A 9,751-nucleotide genomic window follows, 5' to 3' on the forward strand; every position below is an offset into this window, starting at 1 on the left:
CTCCTGATTCCCCCAACTTTTCCAAGTTGGTGACTTTTCCAAGACCCTGCCTCTGACCTTCTTCTTTCCTTCCTTCTCCTTCCCTCTCCTTTTCTCTCCTCTTCTAATTTAATCCCATGACTTCAATTGTTCCATTTATGCAAATGATTCCCATATAATCTATTTCGACTCCCATAATAATAGTAACTAGCATTTACATAGTGCCTTAAGATTTTTTTACAGCTCTTTGTAAATATTTTTTCTCAACATTTTCTTTCTTTTTTTTTTTTTTCTATGCAACAAACATTTATTTTATTTTTTCCAGTTACACATAAGGGTAGTTTTCAACATTCATTTTCATAAGATTTAGAGTTCCAAATTTTTCTCCCTCACGCCTTCCCCTTCCTCTCCCTCCACAAGACAGCAACCAGGTTATATATGTACAATCCACAAGTGTTCTTTTCATCAGTTCATTCTATGGGGGTGGATAGTAAGCTTTGTTATTCGTCCCTTGGGATTGTCTTGGATCATTGCATTGCTGAGAGTAATTAAATCATTCACAATTGCTCATTGAACAATACGGTGTCACTATACACAATGTCCTCCCAGCTCTGCTCACTTCACTATACATCAGTTCATGAGTCTTTCCAGGTTTTTCTGGGATCATCCTGTTTGTCATTTCTTATAGCACAATACCATTCCACCACAATCATATACCACAGCTTCTTCCGTCATTCCTCAATTGATGGACATTCCCTTGATTCTCAATTCTTAGCCACCACAAAGAGTTGCTATAAATATTTTTGTACAATTCCCCCCCCTTTTCTCTTTTTTCATGATTACTATTGTAAACTGTTTCCCTTCCATCCTATTCCCTTCCCCATGATATTTATTCTATTATCCATCTTTCAACCTATCCCTCTTCAAAAGGGATTTGCTTCTGTCTGTCCCCTGCCCCAATCTGCCCTTCCTTCTTTTGCCCCTCTCTCTTTATTCCCTTCCCCTCATATTTTCCCGCAGGGTTAGAGAGATTACTCTACCCAGTTGAGTCAATTCTAATGAGATTGAGGTCTTTGAGCCAATTCTGATGAGTATTAGGCTCATTTACTGACCAGATTAAATAGATTACTCCACCCAGTTGGGTATGTCTGTTAGTCCCTCCTTGAGGCAGCTCTGATGAGTTTTAGGTCTTTGAGCCTTTTCTGATGAGTGTAAAATTCATTTACTGCCCTGCTCCTCCCCCATCTCTTCCCCCACTCCATAAGCCTTTTCCTGTTTCTTTCATGTAGAATTTCACCTCTGCCTTCCCCCCTCCCCCAGTGCATTCCCTTCACCCCTCAATTTAAGCCTAAAGATGTCATCATGAGGCAGCTAGGTGACACAGTGGACAAAGCATCCACCCTGGACCCAGGGGGATCCCAGCCAAAACCCGGCCTCAGACACAAGACAGTCGCCCACTGCATGACTCCAGGTATGTCCCCCAACTCCAATTTTTTATGGTTCTCTAGGGTCTTGTATTTGAAAGTCAAATTTGCCATTCAGTTCAGGTCTTTTCATCATGAATAGCTGAAAGTCCTCTTTTTCATTAAAGTCACATTTTTTCCTCTGAAAGATTATGTTCAGTTTTGCTGGGTATGTGATTCTTGGTTGTAATCCCAATTCCTTTGCCCTCTGGAATATCATATTCCATGTCCTCTGGTCCTTTAATGTAGAAGCTGCTAGATCTTGTGCTATACTGACTGGGGCTCCACAGTACTTGAATTCTTTCTTTTTGGCAGCTTGACTTTGAGAGCTCTGGAATTTGGCTATAATATTCTTAAGAGTTTTCCTTTTGGGATCTCTTTCTGGAGGTGATTGGTGGATTCTTTCAATTTCTATTTTATCTTCTGCTTCTAGAATATCAGGACAATTTCCCCTAACAATTTCTTTGAAGATGATGTCTAAGCTCTTTCCTTGATCATGGTTTTCAGGTAGATCAATAATTTTCAAATCATCTCTCCTGGACCTATTTTCCAGGTCAGGAGTTTTTTCCCCAGAAGATATTTCACATTGCCCTCTATTTTTTTATTCATTTGGATTTGCTTTATTGTGTCTTGGTTTCTCATAAAGTCACTGGTTTCCATTTGTTCAATCCTAATTCTTAGGCAATTATTTTCATCAGAGAGCTTTTGTACCTCCTTTTCCACTTGGCCAATTTGACTTTTCAAGCTGCTGACTTTTTTCTCATGTCTTTCCTGCATCACCCTTATTTCTCTTTCCATTTTTTCCTCTACCTCTCTAACTTTATCTTCAAAGTCCTTTTTGAGCACCTCTATGGCCTGAGACCAATTCATATTTTTCTTGGAAACTTTAGATATAGGGGCCCTGATGTTGACATCTTCCTCTGAGGGTGCACCTCGATCTTGCTTGTCACTGAAGAAACTTTCTATGGTCCTCACCTTTCTCTGTCTGCTTATCTTGCCTTTCTTTTACTTGACTTTTAGCTCCTTAAAGTGGGACACTGTTTCCAGGATGCGGTATCCCAAGCTTAAGAATTCCCAGGTGGTATGATTTAAGGAGAATTAGGTTCGTCACTTGCCTGGCCTGTTTCCTGGTCCTAGATGACCCCAGACCAACTTGCTAATCAACCAGCTTTGTGTTTTGGGGTTGTCAGCTCTGATGAGCCTGTGCCCCTCCCCCACCTGGGCCACTGCTACTCGAGCCTACCTCCTGGTTCTCAGCAGGGATGAAAAACCCAAGTTCTGCCTCAGCACCAGCATAGACCCCTGTAGTCTCTCCCCTGCCAAGGGCTCAGCCCTCTCACCAGACTGTGAGCTTAGTTCCAGATGACACTGGCGCTTCAGCTGATTTAGAGGTGAGGCCTTCCTGGGACTGGATCTGTGTGAGGGTGACTGTAGGGTTGGGCTCCACTCCTGTCTCAGCATAGCAGCTCCCTCCTTCTGACCTTCCAAGCCATTCTTGGTTAGAAGATGATTTCAGCACATTCTTCTATGGGTTTTGCTGCTCTAGGCATTGTCCTATGGCATTTTTTGGATGTTTTGTGGAGTGATCGTGTCATGAGTTTGAGAGCTCACTGCCTTTCCTCTGCCATCTTGGCTCTACCCCAGAAGTTCGCTCTTTGTAAATATTGTCTTATTTGATTCTTTTTTCCCCCTGGAGTAATATGGATTAAGTGACTTGCCTAGGGTCACACAGCTAGTAAGTGTCAAGTGTCTGAGGCCAGATTTGAACTTAGGTGTTCCTGAATCCAGGGCTGGTGCTTTATCCACTGTGCCAACTAGCTGCCCCATCTTATTTGATTCTTACAACAACCCTGGGAGGTAAGTGCTATTATTATCTTCTTTTTTTTGGGGGGGGGGTTTTGGTTGGGCAATGAGGGTTAAGTGACTTGCCCAAGGTCACACAGCTAGTGTCAAGTGTCTGAGGCTGGATTTGAACTCAGGTCCTCCTGAATCCAGGGCCAGTGCTCTATCCACTGCGCCACCTAGGTGCCCCCTATTATCTTCATTTTATAGGGCAGGAAACTGAGGTAGGCTAAATGATTTGCTCAGGGTTGAATATCAAGTGTCTGAGGTGGGATTTGAACTTAGGTCTATCCTGGCTTCTGGTCTAGCACACTATTCACTGTGCTCCCTAGTTGCCCCCATCATTTCCCAAACTCCAGGCCTACTTTTCTAGCTGCCTGTGCTTTTTTTCTTAGATGTCCCACTGGAGCCTCAAACTTGACATACTCAAAACTGAAGTTATTTTCTTCCCCCTTCAGGTCTGCCCTCTTCCTACCTCTCTGATTCATGCTGAGCCAGTGACCCCCAACTGAAAACCACAGATTTGTATCTGAGTCTTCCTTCAGTCCCCAATACCCCAATGACAAAGTCCTGCCAATGCAAGCTCCAACATATTTTTTGCTCCTCATTTCTACTCATAGGGCCACCAGACTAGTTCAGGCCCTCTCTGATCTGGCCTGGGCTGCTATAAATTGCCTCCTAATTGGTTTTGTTGTCTCAAGTCTCTCTCTCCTTTCCAGTCCTATCTTTCTACAGCTGCCAAAATCAGATACTTAAGGCACAGATCAAACTGTGTAATGCCACCTCCCCATCCCCAACAAAACCAAAAAACCCTTCTGTGGCTGCTTATTGGCTATAGGATAACATATAGATAGACTCCTCTGCTTGACATTGAAGGCCCTTCCCCAGCTGGCCTCAGCCTACCTTTCCAGGCTTATCTTTCACGTCTCCCCTTCCTGCACTCTATGTTCCTGACAAACTGGACAATGAGCTGTTGGCCTGATCTCATGCTGCCTTCTCACACCTCAGTGCATTCCCTCAGGCTGTCACCCTGCCCTGGAATGCAGTGAACTAAGCCCTTTGATTCAAGGCCCAGCTCAGGTGCCATTGACCAAAGCCTCCCTGAACCACCTGAAAGGGCTCTCTTCCTTCTCACATTTCTTACAGCACTTTGTCTGTCCCTCTCCCCCACTCTCGTCACACTATCCTTTGTTGCACTTATTTTGGACACACTATCCTTACTGTTAGGCAGCTAGGTGGCGCAGTGGATGAAGTGAGAGCTGGGCTTAGCTAGAGGCAGGAAGATTCACATCGGACCTCAGACTCTTACTTGACGGTGGGCAAGTCACTTAACCCACTCAGCCTGTTTCCTCATTTGTAAGATGGTGAAAACAATAGTACCTACCTCAGAATTGTGAGAATCAATGAGATGGTTTAATAACAATATCATGTCATATTGTATTATATGTCATTCCATGCCATGTCATACCATATAGCATCATATGTCACGCCACAGTGTGACACAATTAAAAATGAATAATATACTAAATATACTATACTGTGCTAAATATATTTGATATATGACGTGATATAATATTTAGAATTTCTATAGGAAATATGGATTTTATTGATGAGGAATCTGAGGCAGACAGAGGTTATGTGACTTGTCCAGTATCGTTTAGCTCATAAATGTCTGAGGCAGAATTCAAACTCAGGTTATTCTGATTCCAAGTCTAATTCTCTATCCACTGCGCCATCTAGAGGCCTATATGTGATATAGGTAAAGTACTTTGTGAACTTTTAGAGAAGGAGAGGGACTGGATCTATGATTTCATTGGTATTAGGAAATTCTCTTAATGCAGGAAACCCTCACTGCTAACACATGTTGGCACTTTCTCAGCAGGTTAGGAGATTGAGAGGTTAAGTGACTTGTCCTGGGTCACACAGCCAGTATGTATCAGAGGTGGAATTTGAACTCAAGTGTTTCTGGCTTCAGGGCCAGCTCTCTGTTTACTGTACCATGTTGCCTCTCTTAAGCCTTAGAGCTCAAAATAAAAGTTATTTTTATTATTGCTGCCAACTACTTGAAGCCAAGGGCCTGGGTCATCTTTTGTATTCTTCCTGTTTGAGAGGAGCAGCATCATCAACAACAATAATAAATTATTGTTATTTTTGCCAATAAGTATCCCTTCTACCAGTGAGGACTGTAGTCTCTCTGTGACTCAGAGGCTGGGGTGGGTGAGTTGCTTCAGCTGGAAAATTTGTCACTCTGCAGTTAAGCCAGGGATAAGTCTCCCCAGACTTATCTGTGTTGCTCAAGTCAAATGAATTCAGTTCAATTCAATTCAATTCGACTAGAAGCCTGCCCAGCATGATAGGATTTGCTGATGTAGAGTCTTCGTGAACCTAGAGTAACTTCCAAACCATTATGAGAACCTGAATGGAAGCCACACACAGCAAGTGCTTAATGGATATTTATTGAATTGAATTGTATTGAAAGCCTCCTCTGACTCTGCCTCCGACATTCTGTGCCATACTACCATTGTGGGGGCCCGTATTATCATACACACACACGCCACACTTCTCTAGACAAAGTCACAGGTATGTGTATACATGTACACTCGCATGTACATATGTATACTTGTATGTATATACATCCATATATACATACAAACACTCATGTACTCCTAATACCCAAAGTCACAGGCACAAATGAACACACGCAAGTACTCTTTCCCCACATAGGAAGAATTTATTGAGTGCTTACCATATATCAGAACCTGTGTTAAGTCCTGGGGCTACAAAGAAAGGGGAAAAGTCTTTGTTCTCAAGGAGCTCACATTCCAATGAGGGAGATAACATATACATAACCGGGTACATACAAGATTTGTCACCCTTTATCCCAGAGTAGGTGAAAAGTAATCTCCAAGGGGAGAGCACCAGCTGTGTGTGTGTGTGTGTGTGTGTGGTTGAGGTGCGACTAAGAAAGACTTCCTGCAGAAGGTGGGATTTGAGCTGACTTTAAAAAAAAATTTTTTTTTTTTGGTGGGGCAATGAGGGTTAAGTGACTTGCCCAGGGTCACACAGCTAGTAAGTGTCAAGTGTCTGAGGCCAGATTTGAACTCAGGTTCTCCTGAATCCAGGGCCAGTGCTTTATCCACTGCACCACCTAGCTGCCCCCTTGAGCTGACTTGACAGACAACTGAGAAGCCAAAAGGTAGAAGTGAGATAGGAAAGCATATTAGGCACGAGGCAGCAAGGCAGGAGATGGAGTGTTGTGTGTGAAGAACAGAAAGTAGGTCAGCATGGCCTGACCATAGAATGTAGGACAGGGAGTAATATACAAGAATATGAGAAATGTAGGAAGGAGCTGAGGTGTGAAGAACATTAAATGCCAAATAGAAGATTTTATATTTGATCCTGGAGGTCATAGGGAGCCACTAGAGTTTACTGAGTAGTGGGTATGACACAGTTAGACCTCTACTCTGGGAAAATCATTTTGGCTGCTGAATGGAGAATAGAGTGTGGAGAGAATTGAGGCAGCGGGACTAATTAGAAGGTTGGCTATTGAATAGTCCAGGGGAGAGGAGATTAGGGCACACACACACACACACACACACACACACACATATACACCTTTACACAAAGTCACAGGTATACAAACCCATCTTAAATATTTATTCATACACATTCATAGATATATACTTATGCACAACTTTCTTCCTTACAAAAAGTCTAGGGTATGCGCGCGCGCGCGCACACACACACACACACACACACACACACACATGCAGAGATACTCATACTCGCCCAATCCACAAAGTCACAGGCCCACACACAGCACATATATACATATTCTGTACTCAGTATAAACACACACAGGACTCTCTCTATAGCATTATACACAAAGTTCCCAGTATATACAAAGTCGCAGCCTCAAAAACACACATACACAGAGGTGTATGTCTACATACTCCCACACAGTTATACATATAGTCAATCCCTCCTTTTTATATATTCACAGGTTTACATAAATATACTCATACATACACAACACATTCCTAATATACAAGATTGCAGATGCATACATACAAACGCACACATGTACACCCCATACACAAAACCACAGGTTTGTACATACATATACATATATCATCATATAAAAAGCCATGTACAGTAACAAGTATACACTCACCCCCACCCCGACCCCATGTACAAAGTCATGTATACACATTCACATACTCATAACCATGTCTACACAGTCAGTCCTATTACATAAAAATATGAGAAGACAGGATGAGGTCTCATACACACACAACCTTATACACAAAGTCACAGCTGTTAACATAGTCTCATATATACCCATATGTATGCTCTTAGATTCAAGTCTCATGTATATATTCAACCAGTTCCCACCCCCTGTCCCACACAAGCACAAACACATGAACACTTCCTAATGCACAAGGTCACAGGGATGTACACATATACAGTCACAGAGATTTACATACACCTTTACATCCAAAGCAACAATTACACAGTCTCCCACATAGACACATATGTACCCTCACAGGTATATACTCTGATACCAATACACCTATACAGCCAATCACACTTTCACACTCAGTTGTGAACACACACCCAAACTTGTCTACACACATTCACACATATACATACAACATTCAGATTCCCAAGTATACAGCTATATACCATCTTATAACAGTTATGGATACATAAACCCTCACACACACATCCTATTTACAAAGTCACAATATGGTTGCTTAGAGATGTGAGAAAACAGGATGAAATAAAGCCCCTCCTCACAGCCTTTCAAATAGGCATATACAACAAAACCTATATTTTATAGATAAAAACCACGGAAATGCATGCATACCTATTAAAAATAACATGGAAGCGCACACACACATACCTTTCTATAGAAAAGTAATAGGTACATACAAACACATCCAGCTCCCACACACAAAGCTATTGTTATTCACTAGAGTCACAGTTTGCAACACTCACACTTAGGATATTAGGTAAATACTCATATATTCCATCTCCCAGACACATTGTAACAAGCTGATGAGCCTTCCTTTTGCTGCAGTGGATGGCTTAGCTTGAGCTAATTCTCCTTGACAGCACCAGAAAGACCCAAGGACAGAACCTTTATCTGGGGGAGTGGAGGAAGGAAAGGAGGGGGTGGCTATGGAGTCTGTTAGCTGGATTCCCCACCAAGAGGAGAGAATAGTTTAAAACAACAGAATAGAATGTTAGATTCTTAGGGATTATCCAGTGGTTCTCAACCCTTGGGCTAAAGAATGATCTTGTTTTTTGTTCTTAATTTTGATAACTATTTTGGTATAATTGGCTTTCTTTGTATTTGTTTTTATGCATTTATGAAAACAAATCTGAGAAGGGGGCCGCAGGCTACCCCAGAATGACAGCCCAAGGGGTCCGGGACACAGACAAGGTGATGAAGAAGCCATGGACCCCTTCGCCTACCTTACTGAAGAGGAAAGTGAGGCCCAGGGGCTAAGTGACTTTCCCCAAATCATGTAGCAAACCAACATCAGGGGCAGGAGGTGAACTCTGCTCTCCTGGGCCTGTCTACTATGCTCCCTGGGCTACCCGGCCACATGGCTCACCTGCTTACACTTGTCCTCTGCCGCCTTCTTGTCAGCTTCGGCCTGCTCAGCCCGGTCAATGGCATTCTCCTTGTCCAGCTTCAGCATCTGCATCTTCTTCTTAATGGCCTCCATGGTGGTAGGATGAGGTTGGCTGCCTCTGGGTGCAAAGTATCACTGGAGAAGAGAAGCCTGACCGTCTAGCTGCTGGTGTGTTCCAGGAGACCAAGTGCAAGCTGGCAGCAGCAGGAGTGGGTTTTTAACCTCCCAGGCCCCTTCCTGGGAAACCTGGAGGCTGCCCAAGTCCCCAGGGCAAGCAGCTACTTTCCTCCCAGCCTTTCTAAGGAACAAATTGGCCCGGGTTCCCGGGCTGAAGCTTCAGCTGGCTGCCCTCTCCTTATTTGGGTAGTTAGGTTTTCTTAAAGGAAAAAAAAAAAGCCAAACAACTTGTTTCCATTTTTAACCATCTGACAGACTCAGGAGTGTTGACACATGAACACAGAGATGGGAACAAAGCTCATTAGTTACCCATCTATCTCAAGGAACCAGAGAAGGGAGGTTGGCCTGGTCCCAGGTAGGAGAGAGACCTAAGACTCTCCTACCGTCTGAATGGTAGAAGGGAAACTCTTTTTGCTAAACTAGAGGTTTGTAACCTGAGAGCCACAAAGGGTCCATGGATTTGGATTAGAAAAATAAGTAGAGCTTTATTTTCACCAGCCTGTAAATGACATTCTTGACAAGTGACTTTTTAACCTCCATCTGAAGACCTCCAATGACATTTTAATTCATTTCCCCTCAAGGCAGCCCATTATTTGTTGTTGTTGTTGTTCAGTTGGGTCTGACTCTTTGTGACCCCATTTGCAG

At 43.0% G+C, this 9,751-nt stretch overlaps 1 protein-coding gene across 2 annotated transcripts in view; it reads right to left on the reverse strand.

The window, feature by feature from the left end:
- Positions 1 to 9,185, reverse strand: part of TPM4 (tropomyosin 4) — a 44,625-nt gene extending 35,440 nt beyond the window's left edge. The window contains exon 1 of one of the 2 annotated variants that reach the window (XM_043976032.1): positions 8,909 to 9,178. In XM_043976032.1, coding sequence (XP_043831967.1) covers positions 8,909 to 9,022 — 114 coding nt within the window. In that variant the 5' untranslated portion in view covers positions 9,023 to 9,178. Of the gene's footprint in view, positions 1 to 8,908 lie in introns of both variants that reach the window. The other variant, XM_043976033.1, reaches the window with a different exon arrangement.
- Positions 9,186 to 9,751: the final 566 nt, after the last annotated feature.

Source organism: Dromiciops gliroides, chromosome 1, assembly GCF_019393635.1.
Source record: "Dromiciops gliroides isolate mDroGli1 chromosome 1, mDroGli1.pri, whole genome shotgun sequence".
Classification (NCBI taxonomy): domain Eukaryota; kingdom Metazoa; phylum Chordata; class Mammalia; order Microbiotheria; family Microbiotheriidae; genus Dromiciops; species Dromiciops gliroides.